At 54.8% G+C, this 18170-nt stretch overlaps 1 protein-coding gene across 2 annotated transcripts in view; it reads right to left on the minus strand.

The window, feature by feature from the left end:
- GALNT17 (polypeptide N-acetylgalactosaminyltransferase 17) overlaps positions 1-18170 on the minus strand; it is a 352801-nt gene that overhangs the window by 251642 nt on the left and 82989 nt on the right. Inside the window, exon 1 of one of the 2 annotated variants that reach the window (XM_081296842.1) lies at positions 17130-17226. The exons of the other annotated variant lie outside the window; for it this stretch is intronic. Coding sequence (XP_081152968.1) covers positions 17130-17211 — 82 coding nt within the window. The 5' untranslated portion in view covers positions 17212-17226. Of the gene's footprint in view, positions 1-17129; positions 17227-18170 lie in introns of those variants that run through there. 2 annotated transcript variants of the gene reach the window in all.

Genomic DNA, 18170 nt, shown 5'->3' on the forward strand with positions numbered 1-18170 from the left:
AAAAAGAGCCCCACAGATCACCTCTAGGAGGCCCTTTCTCCCTCACAAGGGAGAACACTGAGGCTCAGGAAGGGACAAGACAGGACTGAGGGCCAGCTCCTGCCACGGCTGGCATGGATGGCTCTGGTCTCCACTTGGTGCCCAGCGGTCCCTCAATCACACCTCGATGCCTCCTGCTGCAAATGTGCCTCCTGTGAGGCAGATGGAAAAAGTCCTGGCAAGCTCGGGGCACGTTTCCTTATTTGCAAACAAGAAGAATACTGGCCCTGTCTAGCTCACAGGAGAGGAAATAAAACAGAGCATTGTGAGCCCTTGCAAAGGGTAAACCAGTACACAGATGTAAGGAAACGCAATTATCCTTTGGGTGAGTAGTCGAGAAAATGGAAACTTTAAAAGAAATTGAAAGTCTGTAGAGAAGAGACCTTGAGACAGGGTGTGCTACCCCAGGGCTTCATCCATGGGATTTAGTAAACATGCACATTGAGAAGTAACCATGGAATGCAGAGCTGGATGTACCACCAAAATGCCAAAGCTTAAGCTTCTGGGCCACTTGTGAGCCCCTCCTGAGGCCTCTAAAGGACCCTAGAAATGAGCACACAGGGTCAGATGTTTCTGTAAAATCCGCAAAAGGAGCTAGGTGTAGTGACACACACCTATAATCTCAGCAGCCCGGGAGGCTGAGGCAGGAGGATCTCAAGTTAACTAAAGCCACATTCAGCAAAAGCGAGGTGCTAAGCAACTCAGCGAGACCCTGTCTCTAAATAAAATACAAAACAAGACTCGAGTGCCCCTGAGTTCAATCCCTGGTTACACCCTCACCCCCCAAAAGTATCTGCAAAAGCAAGATACTTTTATTGCAATCAGCACACTGTCCAGTGCCCTGCTACATCCCCCCCCCACACACACACACACAGTGTGTGGAAGGAGGGACAGTCATCTGGGAGCGCCTCAAGTAGACTTAGGTTGAGAACACACTGAGTTTAGTGTCAGTGGGATGTGTTAGTAATGGATCCCAGTCTCCTGCAGGTTGCAGAGATGCCCTGGATCAGGAGAGCTCTAAGAACACTTGGGATGTCATCAGTTCAAATGAATCTGTTTTAGTCCATTCAAGCTGCTATAACAAAAACACCATCTCTTGGGTGGCTTTGTGAACTTGAGAAGGATCTCAAATGCCTAACTGGGCCTAAAATTCATAATGAGCAGGGACCCACTCTGGGGTCCTAGAAGGACCACAAACTAAATTTTGCAGCCCTGTCCAGGCACATTCCTGGCCAGTCTTCCAAAATCAGTAGCTCCTGAGAAGCCTCCTTTTGCTGCCTGAACCTGACCAATGAACTCTTACCTGACAGTCATATGTAAATGTCGACCAATTTGGAACAGGCATAGCTGCACCCCTCTGCAGTCACATAAAATCAACCAATCAGGATTGAGCAGCTGGCATCCCTCATTTGCATAAGTGAACCGGGGCAGGGACCTGGGAAGTGTACCGCCTCCTTCCTCTAAGCTGACCCCAACTCTGTTCCTTGGAGCCCACTTTGATTTTGTACTGAAGGCTGTCTCCCTGCCAGTTGCTTCTGAAATAAAGCCTCCCTTGTATTTTAAAGTTCACAGCTTGAACAGCATATATTTATTTCCCACAGATATGGAGGCCAGGAGGCCGGGGTCAAGGCTCTGGCAAAATCCATATGGGATGAAGGGCTACCTCTTGGTCCATGGAGAACCGTCTTCATGCTGTGTCCCCACATGGCACAAAAGGGCAAGTGGCTCTGGGGACTCTTTCACATGGGCACAAATTTCATTCAGGAGGGCTCCATCCTCAGGACCCTCATCAGGTCCCAAAGACCATGCCTGATACGATCATTCTGGGGGTTAGGATTTCAACAAGATCGGGGGACACAGAATTCTATATACGACAACATTCAATAGAAGTGGCTGCAAGAACATCCTGTCACCTTACAGCTCAGGAAGGAACTGGACATATGCAGCTCAGACAGCAAATTTTACATCAGGCCTAACAGTTTCTACATCATTATCGATATTGAGTTGCAAGGCTAAAATTAATTTTCTAAATTACCAACTCAAAGGAAAAAGTATCAGTTAACCATACTGAAGAAAGACTGAATAGCATTTTATTCTCTTAATTAAAAAGGGATATTCCAAATTACAGACATATGAAGAGAACACCCAATGATACACGATCAGAAAGTGTAGGAAAGAAAGGACTGTCAACGTGTGCTGGTAGTTAATGAAAACTGTTATTTTTCTGGATTTGGGGATGTTGGTGATGTTTACCAGCTTTTTTTTTTTTTTAACTTAGCAATCTGGAATGATTTATTTTCCCTTTCTAAATAAATATTTGCTTTTGCACCTAATTCTGTATTATTGATTTTGCATCCTTTTTCTTAAAGAGGGAGCGAAAACCATATAAGATTTAGGCCCCATGAAACGCTGACTCCCCACCATCCCTGACTGAATTCTCTGATGTTTTTCATACCCACTTAGGGGGGCGGGAACCTCCAAATTTTCTTTTACAAAAACAATGGAATGCTCTTAAAGTTCCCCCACCTAGGATCAGAAGAAAACAGACTTGAACAATCACAAGCAAAAGAGTCACACAGAGGGAAGAAAATGTTCAGACCATTCAGACTCAGAGGACCCTTTCTGGAGAACACTAAGAAAACACTTGATCTGGAACAGATGAGAGAAGACATCTCACCTGCGTGCCCAGTGACCTCCCTCCAGAGAGAGGGAGCCCTGTGTGTGTGGACTAATGATTCTATGGAGTGCCTAGATCTGGAAGAACTGGAGTAGCTGACGGCACAATACGATGAGAGCAATCAGCCCGAGAGGCAGAACCACAGGTCATAAAGAGGAGGGAGAGAAACGAGCTCTCTGAACCCAGAGGCTCCAACAGATCCCGCCCCAGCTAATGCCACCTCCCCCTGTATTCTGGTCACTCTCTGAGACCACCCCACCACCGGCGACCCCTGCCTTGCCTGGCCCTCCCACAGGGGCAGACATCCTCCACTGCCCTCTGCTGAAAGACTTCTCTCCCAAGCCTTGAGCACAGGGAATGGCCAGGCCCCACCCACTGCCCTCTGTCCCTCCCTCCACTGCCCTTGCACATGACTTTCCTGTTGGCAGGTGCACATGGCCCAGGCTCAGCAACCTGGTGGGAGGGCATCCGTCTATCCATCCGTCCATCCATGCTACAGTACTCAGTGAGCACCTGCTACATGCCCCGCCCGGCGCCGCGTGGTGGGCCATAGGGGAACAAGAGTCATACGCCTCATCCCTGTTCTCCCTCCACTCGGCCGTGTGAACCCATTACTGTCCCCACCCCCCCCCAACCCCCCCCCCCGCCACCACCACCAGGCTGAATGGTCTCCATCTGGTTGTGTTTCAAAGCCCAAATGTTTGGTTAACTGAACTGAAAATAAGGCGGGCTCCACAGATCTCCCTGTCCCTGTCGGGAGCCACCAGCCTGCCACCAGGTGTTAGGATGAACAAGATTTTGCCCAAACTGTGGCTCAAACGAGTTTGGACTTGGTGGAGCATCCTCACCCACGGGGCGCTTCCTGGATTTACACTGATGAAAGCAAGGTGTGGGGGCACCTCAAGAGCCCACCTGGGGTGGACTCCCACTTATCCCCAAGGAGCAGCCTGGAGATCCTCGAGAAGAATTCCTGAACACACCGAGGAACAGCCTGCGACCCAGGCCCTGGTAGGTTTGAGAAGGCGCCAGATTTGTTTCAGAATAGAGCCGGCTCCAGCGGGAAGCCCTTCTTCATCCCAGGACGCTAACCTGAAATCCACGGGTCACTGGGCTTTTTTATTCCAAATGAATTTTCAAAACATCAAGTAGAAAAATCATAAATTGTTCCCACACGAGGAGGTGGTTAGGTCCAAATGGATTTTTCTGAGATCAGAAAATATATATAATTTTCTCCAAATTCAAAACTGCTGACACAATTTCCAGCTTAAGGGAACAGCCGCACATTGACACCACCGTGGATTCAGAAAGGGCTCAATTTAGACAGAATCACAAAGGAGAAGGTGAGCCAGGTCGGAAGATGACAGATAAAGAGAGAGGCTTGTTTCCACCGCCTCGTTAGGGCACAATGGGGACATCCCCCACAGGCCTGGGCACATGCTGGGCCAGTGTAGCCAGGAGCGGGATCCAATCAGAGCGGCCACCCTGGCCTGGGGCCTGGGCCCAGCTCAGCAGGCTGCACGTGGAGGCCGGGGCTAAGGCCAGTCCCCACTGTGAGCTAAAGGGCACCTTGTGTCCCTCCTGGCTGGCGAGGTGAGCTCTGAGGTGACTGTGTGGGGCCTGCTCTGCCTGGGCACTCCCTGCCTGGACACTTGGGCTGAGGGCAGGACCCTCTGCCAGAACCCGAGAGCCTCCAGAACCCTGGTGTACAGGGAGTTCCCCTGAGTTAACTCTGGGAGGCCAAGGGAGTCGATCCATTGATTTTAACACAAACCAAGGCTGAAACATCCCACTGGCCCTTCTTTGTCCTGGCCTTTGGTGGCTGTCTGTCATGGGCTGAATATTTATGTCCTCATTCAAGCCTGGAAATGACAGTTCTTGGAGGTGGGGCCTTTGGAGGTAATTAGGTTTGAGGATAGAGTCCCCAGGATGGATTGCTACCCTCAGAATCAAAGAAACAGTATCTCCCCCCTCTCCTCTCTGACACTTAAGGACACAGCAAAACAGCCATCTGCAAGCCAGGACGAGGGCCTTCCCCAGAGCCCAACCTTGCTGGCCCTGGTTTTGGACCTACTAAGCCCCAGATCTCTCATCTCAGGCTTCCCAGCCTCCAGAAAGTGAGAAATATGAGTGTGGCCTCTGAGCCACCAGGCCTGTGCTGCTTTTGTTACAGCAGCATGAGCTGACTGAGACGCCCTCCCTCCAGATCACATCTGCTGACATCTAACATGGTGGGACAGCACTGTCCTGTCTCAGCTGGGCCTCCTTTTGGTGTATCCTCCCTCTGATTGCCCTTTAACCCTTGCCAACCTGGGCATTCCCAACAGCTGGACGAGGGTTCCTAGGGCTCCTTATGATTTCAGGGGCCAAAACCAACTACTGCACTGGTGAAACCACTCCGCTTCCGGGCACCTGTGGTTCCTCTCTGTCCAGCACCCACCACCCTCCTGTAAAGCAGATCCCCTCTTCTCTCTGTGAACGCTGCCCCATGGGGATCAGGTGAGTCCACCATCCTCCAAGGCCATCTGGGGGTGTGATGCAGACCAGCAAAGCAGGAACCCTAGGAGCCCACCCTCGGGATGGGTCCAGACAGGCCCAGGCCCAACCAAAGACTCTCCTGCCACGTCCCCATGTGTCTTCCCAAGAACACCCTCGTTCTAGAGTTGCCATGGGGGCTGTCACGTGAGGAAGCCTATGGACGAGACAGAAGAGGGGACAGAGTCTGGACAGCATATCCTGAACCTCTGGCCTTCACTGAAGCCAGACACAGAGTGGACCCCCAGACATGGCATGGACCCCCAGAAACAGTGTGGACCCACAGACACAGCGTGGACGCCCAGACACAGCATGGACCCACAGACACGGTGTGGACTCACAGACATGGCGTGAACCCCCAGACACTGAGTGGACTCCCAGACATGACATGGACCCCCAGACATGGTATGGACCCCCAGACATGGTGTGGACCCCCAGACATGGTGTGGACCCCCAAACACAGTGAGACCCCCAGACACGGCGTGGACTCCTAGACACGGTGTGGACCCCCAGACACGGGGTGGACTCCCAGACACAGTGTGGACACCCAGACACAGTGAGACCCCCAGACACGGTGTGGGCCCCCAGACACAGTGTGGACCCCAGGCACAGCATGGACTCCCAGACACGGTGTGGACCCTCAGATACAGTGTGGACCCCCAGACACAGTGTGAACCCCCAGACACAGTGTGGACCCCCAGACATGGTGTGGACCCCCAGACACAGTGTGGACTCCCAGTTCCTGGAGCTCATAAATCCCACTGGTGCATTTGAGGCTTCAGCTAGGTTAAATGGTTTTCTGTCACCTGCAACCAAGAGCATCTTAACAAATGGGTAAACGCCCTCCTAAATCGATGTCCCGGTCCTGATCTTCTCCACACCCATTTTCTCCTCCAGTACGAACAGCTGACAGAGCGACACGCTCTCCCGGTGTCACCCAAAGGCCACATGATCCGGGGAGGCTGCATAACACCACCCTCGGCCTCAGTGTGCACTGCCTCACGGGGCACCTCCAGCAGGGACAGGAGGTGACGAGACAGGAGAGGAGGAGGGGATCCCTGGGTCCTGCTGCTCCCAGGCTCTGGACCCCACCCCACTTGGCCTACGCCCTCCCCGCTGCCTCTGTGACTCCTCAGGTCCCCCCACAGGCTCCCAGGGGTAGGAAACGGCATCCTGCACACTTGTACAAACAGGCTCAGAACAAAACAGCCCAGACGAATTAAAAGGAGGCCAAGCACCAACAGCAAAGCCCAGGTGAGAATCCCAGAGGACAGAGCAACAAAGTCCCCCGCCGTCAGAGGGTGACTGAATGTTGAGGAGAGGCCTCGTCCCCAGTGGAGACACGATCCAGACGTCTGAGAGCCAAGTGACACAGGGAACATGGACAAGGCCAAACGCCAGGCCTTGGGGCTTCTGCCCACTCACAGACCCTCCTTTCCCACCCTGGGCACATCTCCACACAACCCCCCACACGCTGGGCAGCAGAGCTGAGCCGAGTCTGACGCCTGGCAGAACACACAGGGTCATGGGGGCTGAACAGTGACCCAGCAATCCGTGTCCCCAGGATGGGACCCTGTTTTAAATAGTGGCTTTGAGGATGTATTCAGTTAAGAAGAGGTGACGCTGGACTAGGATGGGCCTCATATCCAAAGGCTGGTCCGTCAGGGTAAGAAGAGGGGGACACAGGGGCACCCAGAGGGGGGGACCATGCAGGGCGAGGCAGGACTGGAGCTGGGGCCCATAGCGGGCGGCCTCGGCTGTGTGGGCTGCTCTGGCACCTGAAGCTGTCACAGCAAGGGCAGCAGCTTGGAGGGAGTGTGGCCCGCTGACCCCCGATGTCAGACCCGGGGCTCCGGAAATCTGAGATAATGCCTCTCTGAGGCTTGAAGCCACCGTGTGGTGTCAGAACTGGTTACAACAGGCCTGGGGAATCAATCCAGGGACACCGGCCTGGGACAGCTCAGAAGATCCGGTCAGCCCCAGTGCGCTCGCCTGCAAGCGGGGGTCCTGAGGAAGGGACCTGTCCCTGGGGTTAATGAGCACGGAATCCCAGCACAGTGACGGAGCATGGTGCATGGAGAAGTGGCGTGACTACTGCCAGCTATTGTCCGTCCCCTCATCCCTCCCTGAGGACACCTCGTAAGCCTAGACGAGCTGCCTGCCCGACCTCTAAAGGACCATCAGAGAGGAAGGAAGAACAAGTGCACCTTATCTCGGGCTCCCAGCACGAGCCCTGCTCACAAACTAATTCTTCAACCTGAAAAGAAACGCTGGATTTTGAGTTTCCCTCCCCTGGGTGTAAGCGAGATGTCTTCCTGCAGGGTGACCACCACGGCACAAGAATAAGTGGAAAGGGGCCCCACACGTGGGCACAGGGGTCGCCACCACTCCTCAGAGGAGGACACCTGGCCCTGCAGACAGCTGTCCAGTTCCGATGGCCCTGCTTGTCACCAGGGACGCTCAGACACCGCGGAGCCGTCGGCAGGGTGCCGGGGTTTGCACGGTTGCTCCCAGAGCTCTAGGTCTTGACGCCCCCCTCACCCAGCCTCTGCCCCCCAACAGACACTCAGGGACACCCATTCTATGCCAGCTGTGGTTCTGAGGTGCTGGGGAGACACCAGCAAATAAAACAGATCTGCCTCTGTCCCGGGTGGTGATGTTCTGCTTGGTCAGCGAGATGAGGGATGAACTTATGTCATAGTAAATGAAGGCCAAGTGCAGGGCTGACTCACAAGACCCGAGTCCCCGGGGGGCTCCAGGACTGTAGGCCAGGGCCTGGCTCCTCCGGGGAGGGAACTATGGCCCGGAGCAGCCACAGGAAAAGGGGGCCTGCTGGACCGCAGGGTTCCTTCCACTCAGGGGCAGGGACAGGGCCACCTGCTCCCTGTGCTACCCCACATCCTGCTCAGTCACCACCACAGTGCAGGCAGCACCATGCTCCTCATCAGCTCGGAGACCCCTCCATGCGTTCTCCCTCCTGAGTGACCACTGGCAGAGCCCGTCCACGTGCCTGGCACTGGGCTGTGGTCACACGGCCTGATGTGAGCCCATGCAGGTCTGTGATCCCAGGGGTCTCTCACAGGTGCTGACGCCAGCGTTAGCATCCCACCCCGAGCTTCTGATCCTGGTGTCTGAGGCGGGCCTGGGAGGTGGGAAGCCTTGCTGGTGATGCACCAGGTGCCATCAGAATCACTGCTGGCAGGAGGGCTGTCCCTGTGCAGCTGGGAGGGGGTGGAGGGAGGTCACTGCCCAGGTGGAGGAGGCAGACGAACCCCCCGGGACCTCGGCACAGTGCCCTCACCACAGAGCACCCCGGGGTTCCTCCAGGGAGAGGCCCTCGGCCTGCACCGACCTGCACCAGAGCCAAGGCTGGAGGGCAGGGCAGTGACCTGCTCCCCTGTAGACCTCAGGTCAGCACTGTCCCCAGCACGTCCCCACCACAGCACCGTCCCCAGCATGTCCCTACCACAGCACCGTTGTTGGCTGAAGTGCAGATCAGAAGGCAGCCCTGAGCTTCAGGGCCCAGACTGTTCCTACTGATGGCCTCTGCCCAGTACCTGGGGCATCCGCAGCAGGACATGGACGTGGTGATGCCTTCACACCAGAACCGAACGGGTGACGTCTCCTGACATACTTTAGGTTGCTACTGAGCGTGCTGACCTGGATGCTATGTCCTCGTCCACTACCTTACAAGGGGTCTGCGGGGAAGTTACATACGTGGAAAGTAGAACCTCCCTTGAAATGGGCAGCAGGCTGGCTGGACAGAGCTGGCCGTAAGTACTCAGGTCCTGGGCAGCCAGCTATCAGACTCTCTAGCCTGATATCGACACCAGCAGAACTGGCACAAGCTGCGCACCTGGGTTCCCTGCCACCCCCGACAGGGGTCCTCGCCCCATCCCAGAGCCCTGCTGGGAATGAACGTGTGCATGGACACTGGCCAGGCTTGAGGCGATCGCTGAAACAAATCTGCAGAATGAAGATGGCGGTCAGTGGGGCCTCTGGGCCATTCCCCACCCCCTCATTGCCACACCAATGGCTCATCGGGGAAAAACTTCTAGAAATGCCGCTCTGTGCTCCACCGCCAGCAACAATCCAACTTTTCATGGCCAATCAAAAGGCTGCTTAGTCAAAGGCCCTTGATGTCACGCCCCCTCTCTGCTTCCCAGAAAGAACCACTTGTTGGCTCCAAAGGGCAAATGAGACCTCAGTTCGAGAACTTTTGCTCTGGGTGAACTATGAATCCGCTCTTGTAACATTCAGAGGACGGGACCATCGGCCAGGACCTGAACATCTCACTGTCCACCTTCCTTGGACTCAGCCACTCCGCCAGCAGACCTGGGGGAGAGCCACGATGATTCAAGTCCCCAGACAGCCAAAAGCCACCCTGTAGCCAAACCTTCAGTGTGTAGCTACAACCAGGGAGGAAATAATGTAGCCTACATTTCACAAGCTTCCATTTGTCCCGTCAGAACCCACGGGGAATGAGGTTCAGCAGTAAAACAGACGGGGCGAGAGGGAAGGAAAGACCCACGAACCATATAAAAAGCTCCTTCTACGAGCAGAGCTGACGGCGTTGAGATTGGAGTGAGGGCCACACAGCACTTCAGAGGACTGGTGTCCAGGAAAGGGGTGAGCCATGGGAGGAGTCGCCTCAGCCCAAAGAGAAGTTTCTGTGAAAAATCACAACAGGAACGGCCGCCTCCTCCGAGCAGCTCTCGTGGCTTAACTGTGGAACTATAAATACACAAAATGATTAAAGATGACCAAGCGGATGAAAAGCAGTCCCTCACTGCTGATCACCACCAAGGCTTCACTTCCTCCTGAGCTGCCACCAGCGGTCCCTCAAGACAGGGACAGTGGCCATGTCCTTCTTTCTTTTCTGGTTGTGCCTTTCCTCTCTCGGGTTCTTCCTCCGTCTGCAGTAGGACTGGCCAACAGCCACAGTGGCCTCCACCTCCTCCACACAGGGGGACAGGCCAGTGCAGGATTGAGTGGTTTGCAGGGTGCTCAGAAGTGGGAAGTGTCGGAGAAAGAGTTCAGCCTCCATCTTCCCAGAGTGTGTTCTTCCCACCACACCTGTTGGTCTCTGTCTGCCCTGTTACTGTGCCAGCTGCCAGAAAGGGCACCCAGGTCTTCCACAAAGCTTCAGAGGCTGGTGACATCAAATGGACCCACACCCAGGGAATCCTGCTGGGCACTCTCTGAAGTACAGATGACTTGCAGGAGAGCGCTTTACCGGGACAACAGCAGAGGGTGACTTTCGGCTGCTGTGCTCCCATCTCACCATGCACAAGAACCTGCCGAACATCCACACACCTACTAGAATGGCTAAAGGAATACCTGACAATACCAAGTGTCTGCAAGGAGGCAGAACAACTTGCACTCTCGCACCGAATGATATGGATGCAACATGGAAACAGTTAGGTGGTTGCTTACCAAAAACATGACATCACTGTGCCATGCACAACTCCATTGCTAGTCTCTAACCAGACAAATGAACACATGTTCATGTAGCGACTGTAGATGAATGCTTCGTAGGAGCTTTATTTATTTTTGCCCCAAGCCAGAAACAACCCAAATGTTCATCCACACTTTGGAAACTATTTGGCACCAAACAGGAATGAACACCCGGGACACACAACCACCTCGATGAAGCTCAGAGGCATTTTGCTAAATGACATAAGCCAGACCCCAAAGACTACATGTGCAATGATCTATGTATAGGACAACCCAGAAAGGCAGACCAAGAAACAGGGAGCCAACCAGTGGTGTCTAAGAAGGGGGTGGGACTGACCACAAAGGGAGGTCAGGGAGCCCTTAGGGACAGCGGCATCATTGTGTACCTTACTGGTAGACATATGTGACTATGACATTGTCACAGCACACCCTCCTGTACACCTAAAGAGGGAGAATTTTATTATACACAGTTCCCTTTTAATAATCCTTACTTAAAGGAAAACCCTGAATGAGGGACAGAGATTTTTAATTCATTCCCTTGAGATCAGAGTCTTTCAAAACAGCTTCTAGGCACTTTGGCCAAGCCTGTCTCCTAGCCAAGACACACCACCTCCTTCCCAGCACTTGATACTGTCGGGGTTTTCAGCCATCCTAGGAGGTGTGTAGACATCACGCAGAGCCATCTTGGAGCAGACCTGGATGGATGGACAGGATTCCAGAGCCATGGGGGCTCTGGCCTGTGCTGCCCTGCGGGAGCCCCTGTCCCTTTCTGAATGTCGGCACCCTCCTGCAGACAGCAAGGAGGAGGGTGGTGGCACCTGGTGAGCCTTAGGGGAGACCCTGTCTTACACTAGAGGACTGATGGCAAGCCTCTGGGACCACAGTGTACACATTTGCCACAACTAAGGGCTAGTGCAAAGAAAGCACGGCACCCAGAGGCGGAAATTATCTAATAGACATGAATTGGCACCAGATCGTTCCTCTCAGCTGCTCTGACGTCTGAGTGAGTGAGTCGTTAGAAGCTTGCTCTGGAAATGGGATCGGGTGTTATTAAGACTGTCCACTGTGAAGCAATTACACAAGTGGAGATGGGGGCTCGTGAGGCTCGTCCAGGGGTCAGGATGAAACCCCTGGCAAACGCCGTCCCAGGATTTTTTTTCCCCCTGACTAACTAAGGTCAGATAGGACGAGGACAAAACTAAGTCAGCATGCAGAATTTAAATGACTCAGATTACTTTTCTTTTCTTTTTTTTTTTTTTTCCTGCAGCTGAACTTCAGCATGTGGGAGGGGTGAGCAGTTGAAACCAAAGCTAAGCTCTTCTGTTCTGGATCAAATGGCAATTACTCTTCAGCTCTTTTTTTTTTTTTTTTTAATCCGTCCACTTAGCAAACATCCACCACCTCCAATGAATTTGCTGAAAGAGCCAGAAGAGCCCGAAGAGGGGGTGAGGGGGTTGGGGGGTCTGGGGCGTGGTCTACAGACTGAGCATGGCTGAGGCCGAGGGGCGCACGTTAGTCCAGGATGCTCTTCTCGCTCCTTATACATGTCTAGAAATGTCTGTCATGAGCATCCAGGGAGACAGGGATGGAAGGGGCAGGCACTGGAGGGACAGAATGGCCCGCGGAGCTGGAAAGCCTGATTGCAGCTCCCTGAGGCGACGAGCCCTCTGGCTGGCCTCCCGGACCTTTTCCTGGACCCATCTGGGTGCTGTCCTCCCTCTGAGCCCGCCTAACCCCTCCCTGTCCCCTGCACCGGTCCACGGGAGTCTCACAGCTGCTTGCCTTGCTGGGTGTCAGGCAGCCCCGCCGCAGACCACCCTTCCCACCGCCAGCCTCCTGGCTTCAGAGTCCCCCAGCAGGAAACAGCGGCACCCCACTGTTCACGTGGTCCCCTCACTCCAGAGAAGGCTGGTGCTCCGAAGAACTCTGCCATTAAACTGCCCTCACCCAGGAAGCTCCCCTGAGGGCGGTGGCTAACCAGTGTGCGGCCAGGAGGGGAGGCCAGCCTCCTCGCCCAGCAGGCTCCATAAACCTCTATTAGATTTTCAGATTCTCATTTGGAAAGTAGCACCTGTCTCCCCTCCGCTTCCTCCACCATGAACTCACCTTCCCCTCACATGGGACAAATGCAGATGAGGCCGCCAGACGCAGTCCTGCTCATCCCCGAGGGTGGGGGTTCCACCTCTCTGAACCGTGGCCCTCGGCTTTGGGAGGTAAGCCAGATTCCCAAGCAAAAGGACAAATCCCCTTCCATATCTCATGCCCTATTTTTTAAATAAAGAAGTCTACCTTCTGTGGGTTTAAGGAATAAGCAGGATAAAAGGGAATGAAATTTTTTAAAAACTCAGAAGACACAGAAGACGGAGAGGTTCAAACCCCATCAGCAAAGGAACAGAACGGATATTTACTGAAACAGACCCAGAAGCAGGATCTCAGCGGAGAGCACATTTCCAGAAATACCCAGGCCCGCGGCCTTGAAACCGCCTCCTGGTGTTCCAGCTGGATTGTGCCTCCTTGGTGAATTACTCCAAAGTCACTTTCAGCTCTTGGATTTGTTTACGCCCATTTAAAAGACTCCGGGGCCTCCTGAAGGAGACAGACCTGACCGACGACGCACAACCAGGACGTTGAGGCTAACAAGGCAACGTCACCTCTGGGGCCCGAGGCAGGTGTCCCAGCTTAGCCAGGCTCGGGGTTCCTGCCCTTACCTGCCACCGAGGACGCCCAGGTCTTTCCCCCACAGAGCTGACACCACAGCCAGGGCGTGGTGACCAGGGACACAGCCTAGCCAAGGAGGCAGGTGCAGAGGACAGAGCCGTGGGGCGCGTGGCCTGCTGACAGGAAGTGCCATGCCCTGAGGAGACGGGTACTGACCCTCAGAGAGGGATTCCTGGGTGAGATTCAAAGGCCAGGCAGAGGCCAGAGCGTGGAGCTGGGCCCCTCCCCTTGACTGGCAGCCCTGTTGACCACGATGTCATTCTAGACCTTGGCCACACCCACCTGCAGGTGGGTTCTCAGCGCCTCCCCTCCCGGGTCAACCCACTCAGGTCCCATGCCATGGCACTGCATGAGCCTGGCTCCGTGTCCGTTCTGGGGCCCTACGAGCAGAGCAGCAGAGCCAGCCCTGCCGCAGAGCTGACGGGGGCATGGCATGGCAAACGGCATCCGTCCAGCCTGCACAGTCCCCAGCACTGAAAAAAAAAAATCCCCCAGTTGCCCTGAATAATGGCCCCCAAAGATGCCCCTCCCCCCCGGGGCCTGTGAATGGTGTCCTCGTGGCCAAAGTGACTCGAAGAGGTGAATAGATCATGGCTCTCAAGAAGGGGAAACTATCCCATGTCCTCTTGGGAGCCCAATGACACATCACAAGGGTCCTCAAAGGAGGGACACAGGTGGATCGAAGCCAGAGGAGACAAGTGGCCACAGAGGCAGAGACTGAGTGACGTGGTCGCAAGTCGAGGAGTATCGGGCCGGAGCAGATCACATCCTCCCTGGAGCCTCCAGAAGGAACGTAGCTCTGCTGGCCCCTCGGTCTAAATTTGCAAACCCCATTTCAGACTCCACCCCTGAGAATTAGAAGAGATGGGTGTTGTTTAGCCACTAAGTCTGTAAGATTTGTTATAGCAGCAACATGAATCTAGGGCACACCCGCACTCCTTAGGAGGCAGACACCACTCCCAGCAGGCACAGGGACTCCGACCCCTTTCTCCCTCCTCTTCTCACACCACACCTCCACACCCAGGCCTCCCCTAACTCCTTGACTCTTCCCCAGAGAGGCTATCCTGCTCCCACCACAGGGCCTTGGCATATGCTGCTCCTTTGGACAACGCTCCTCTGGGCCCCTGCTCTGCCAAGGAAGTCCCCACTCACCAGATGCACCCTAGCTCAGATGCCCCAGCCACAGAGCCCTCTTCATCCTCCCTACACCTGTAGGGTCACACGCTATTCCGAACAGTGGCTCGCAGCATTGATTCCGTTTCCTCAGGAACTCCGTCTCCATGCAGCATTGATTCCGTTTCCTCAGGAACTCCGTCTCCACCTACCCTGTACCCCGAGGGGTGTGTAAGACCAGAACAGAGAGGAGCCCAACAACACAGGGAGAAAGGATCCAAGGCAGGACACAGGCAGGGTCAGGCTGCAGACAGGGCTAATGGGGACAGAGGCAGGTCTGAACCGCAGCCCCTCAGGCAGGCCACAAAGGAGCCCCTCCCAGTCCCAGAGGCCTTTCGAGAGCACCTACTGTCCTGAGCTCCTTAAAAGCCATGGTTCTCATATGCAGTCCCCCAGACCAGCAGCACCGCGTCACCTAGGACCATGTTAGAACTGCACGTTCCAAGGCCCTGGGGCCCCCACCACTGACACGCGAGAGGCCCTGGGGTAAAAGCCTGCCATGTGCCTGAAGACCTCTGCGTGCTCTAAAACTGGATGGTCACAGGTGGCTTTGCTATTATCACAGTCGACACGTGGTGGAGAGGCCTCTGCCCTGCACCATTTCTCAGGGCCTCCATAACAAAAAAGAAACAGGCTGAGTGGCACAAACAACAGCATGAGCTGCCCCACTTTCTGGAGTCTGGAGACCCGGGATGCAAGGGTCAGCAGGCTGGTTTCTGGAGGCCATCTCTACGTGTATCTCCGTACGTCTTCTTTTCCCCATGGGCACACAGAGGTTTCCTCTTCTGATAAGGATGCCCGCCATATTGGATTATGGCCCACTTCAAAGACCTCACTGTAACTCACCTCTTTAAAGACCTCATGTGCAAATATGGTCATCCTCTTTAGTCCAGGGAATTAGGACTTCAGCACATGACCTTCAGGGGAGCACAATTCACCCACAACATTCTCCACGGGTTCAAACCATGCCACGTGACCCTCTTCAACTTGCCTGCCAACGACAAGGGACATGGGCATAGGGAGCCCGCAGGGCCACTCTCCCCCACACTCTTGGGCATTACAGTGTAGAAGGCGGAGCCACCCCGCCATAATCTGGAGTAAGGGGACACTCAGGATCCAGACCCCTAGGTACTCAGGGCTCCAGGAAGGGGCCCAGTGACACGCACAGGAGTCCCCCGACCCTCCAGGCCAGCAGGTGGGGTGTTGACAGCTGCTCTGAGCAACCCCAAGGGCCGACCTGCAACAGGGGCCCAGGGCAGCCCAATTCTCAGACCCAGGTCATCCAGAGCCCCCAGCCAGCTTCAAAACCCTCTAATCCAACCACCCTGGGCGCTGGGACTGCTCAAATTGTCCCATTATGAGCTTCCAAAGCACAGACAAGGGAAGGCTGGGCTCCCATCAGCCTCCTGCTGAGATGGCTGGGTATTGTGACAGTTGGTAGGACATTTTCTTTCTATACTGAAATCTAACACCTGGGCTTTAACCCTTTGGGGGATCAAACCCATTCAAGAGATGAAAAAGAAAATAATCCAAAGAGCCCCCCAAGGAGTTAAAGTCCCAGGGAACCAACCAGAGGTGTGGCCCAATTTCCCTTGGCAGGCAGATCCCACACGGGGAACTAACCACTGTAAAAGCTGGACTTCCGGTATCTTCCCAGGTCCTGGTTCCTGAGGGTCAGGGAGAGGGCAGGATGAGAGAAGCCTCAGGAGACCACAAGTCTCCAGGCTGGAGAGGCCTGGCTGACCAAGAGCAGGAGCCTCCTGTCCAGTGCCCTGAGGCTCCTCCCTCTGGCCAGGAGCCCCGATCTTGCTAAGCAGCCCCCTACAGTGTCAGGGATCACCCAGGGTCAGGGCCACTGCAACTCCAAGACTGTCCCCAAGGCCACAGGGAGATCACTCCTCCTTGCACATGAAGTTCCTGCAACTATCCAGTGGCCACAATCCCCACTGTCTCTCGAGACCCCTGGCATCTCTGCTCAACCTTACCACCCAGCGCCTGCACTCTGCACCTTCCTTGAGACTGCTTCCCACAGGGCAGGGGACGGCAGTCTCTATGCTCCAGGTGCACTTTAATGTGCTGACATCCCTTCTCACAGGCCAGCTGAATGCCATCTCAGGAGGAGATCAGAGCCACAGGGTGGAGACCAGCAATTCCTTTGTCCTGGAGGCCCCAGGGGTACCCGCGGGCCTCAAGACACACCCACCCCTGCCAAGGTGTGTCTTGGCATCTACTGATTCTGTGGCCTTGGGAAGCGGCATGGCCTCTGCGAGCCTTTACCATGTCACACAGACTCTACAGCAGAGGACTTAAAATGTGAAACCCTCCCTGCACACAAGTTTCGCAGAAGCTATTAGAGAAGATAAGCTATGAGCAGGAAGAGGCAACGGCTCCTTCTCACCCCAAAACAACCTGCCTGGCCTCCATCCAGCTCCCTTCCCTCAGAGACCTGCAGCTCGGACGCCTGCCCTTGACGCTTCAGGACCCAGAGTCCCCTGATGTCCAGGCGCAGCCCCAGCCCTGCCCATGAACGCACCTGGGTCCTCCCACTCCACGTCAGGCTGCGCAGGGGGCTGTGAGACCTCCCCACACGCTCCAGGACGTGCCCTCCGCAGCATCGGGCCATGGACAACGGCCCGAACACCAGTTCCCCATGTTTGGACAGGAGGTGTCCCCCAAAGCTCCTGAGGTAATGGAGCAGGTGAGGTAAGGACACTGAGCTGCGCACAGATCAGTGACCCATCCACGTGACGATGAGTAATGGGAACGGATTACTGGGTGGTAACTGTAGGCAGGGCGCGAATGGAGGTGGGGACATACCTAGTCCCCCTGACTCCCTCGCCCCATCTCTGTCTCTCTCTCTCTCTCTCTCTCTCTCTCTCTCTCTCTCTCTCCTTCCTTCCTGGCCACAGTGAGCTGGGCAGCTCTTCTCCTCCCACCATGATGTGCTACTTCATCTTGGGCCCAGACCAATGGAGTCAGTCAACCACCACGGACCAAACCTCTCAAGTTGTGAGCTCCAAATAACTGCTGCCCATAGAGACGACACACTTGCACCAGAAGTCCTCCTTGGTCAAGTCCCAAATGCCCCTAAAGCTCACGGAGGGACCCTGTGTCAGAGAAGCTGGGGGCTGGGAGCCTGCTTGATTGTGCCCTGAGCAGACCCATCTCCATCTCCCTCCTCCCAGCCACCCGGGGACTAAAAGGGACCAGGGGCATTTCAGGGGACCTTGAAGAGGCACGGAACATGAATATAGAGCTATCTTCCGGAAGCCGGTGCTGGGTGTCATGCTAATCCATAGATATTAGTGGACAAGTACAGGGCAGAAGCTCCATAAAACCGTAACAAATCCACAGCTTTGACGCAGTAAATTATATTGACAAGCCGTCCCTTTTCTGTTCACTTCGACTTTTTCCCCCTTTGATGAACGGGCAGCAGAAGCACTGGCCACATTGGGAAAAATACTCTCTCCTTTGGAGAAGAAAAATTCATTAGCTAATCCACCTACTTGGAGAATTTATTTCCAAGGTTGAACTTTGGGGAGGTTTTATAACGGATGCCCTGACTAATGGGAAG

Source organism: Spermophilus citellus (assembly GCF_964194105.1).
Source record: "Spermophilus citellus genome assembly, chromosome: 6".
NCBI classification, from domain to species: Eukaryota; Metazoa; Chordata; class Mammalia; order Rodentia; family Sciuridae; genus Spermophilus; species Spermophilus citellus.